Source organism: Nanorana parkeri, unplaced genomic scaffold, assembly GCF_000935625.1.
Source record: "Nanorana parkeri isolate BGI_ZX_2015 unplaced genomic scaffold, ASM93562v1 scaffold550, whole genome shotgun sequence".
Classification (NCBI taxonomy): Eukaryota; Metazoa; Chordata; class Amphibia; order Anura; family Dicroglossidae; genus Nanorana; species Nanorana parkeri.
In genome coordinates this window covers 283,716-284,528 of record NW_017306818.1, presented here as the reverse complement: position 1 = coordinate 284,528, position 813 = coordinate 283,716, and the positions used below count along the sequence as shown (strand labels likewise).

General features: G+C 48.8%; 1 protein-coding gene across 6 annotated transcripts in view; it reads right to left on the bottom strand.

Annotated features, from left to right (window-relative positions):
- LOC108791425 (histidine--tRNA ligase, cytoplasmic-like) overlaps positions 1-478 on the bottom strand; it is a 27,522-nt gene extending 27,044 nt beyond the window's left edge. For all 6 annotated transcript variants that reach the window (XM_018561908.1, XM_018561909.1, XM_018561912.1 and 3 more), the window contains exon 1: positions 355-478. In XM_018561908.1, the coding sequence (XP_018417410.1) occupies positions 355-444 (90 nt within the window). In that variant the 5' untranslated portion in view covers positions 445-478. The remainder of the gene's footprint in view (positions 1-354) is intronic.
- Positions 479-813: the final 335 nt, after the last annotated feature.

Here is an 813-nt window from a genome sequence, read left to right as displayed (position 1 = left end):
CACACACACACACACACACACACACATACGGCAGGCAACTGGGATCCACATTGTGGAGGGATCACTGACTGTATGAGCGGCACTGCAGACAAGTGACATCTTCCCTGTCAGACACATGGCGATGATGGGGCAGCTAGATATACTATTATAACCAATAATACCGGAGTTACATATCTGCATTTCAAAAACAACACCGCTTTTTACTGTACATCCCTATCTGAGCAAGGCCCACAAGCCCCCGATGTGTCGCACGCCTGCCCGGGGCTCCAAACTCATACCTACGCGGCTCGTACATTCATTTCGGACCTCTGCATTGACTACGGCCTGTTCAGTAAACCTCTGCCCGTCACCTACCTCCTCCGAGCTGGCTTTCTCCTGCTTCAGCTTCCTCACTTTCTCTCCCTGCAGTGCTATAGCCTGCTCCACTTCTGCTCTTTCCGCCATGGTGAGACAAGGGAAGCCGGTTAGAAGAGCGCGCATGCGCAGCACAGTGTCACACTGCCAGGGAAGACTAGCCTGGCCCCTATTGGCTGATCTGATAGAACACCACCAGAACACAGCGCAACTCCCCCTAGTGGTCACAGCTTGAAACTGCACGCAAGTCATGAATGTTGGCCACTGCTGGCAAAGTGGAGGCAACCATGCCAATGTCACTGATCATAAGTACATCACAGTTTGATGGGACTTTTTTTTTAATTATGTCTCTGGTTATTGGCACCTTTTGTTTTTATTCTGCATTGTAAATTAACCTCTTATTGCACTGTCAAATGTCACTGATTGCAAGGGAAAGTCTTTTTAGTATTTGTTTATGGA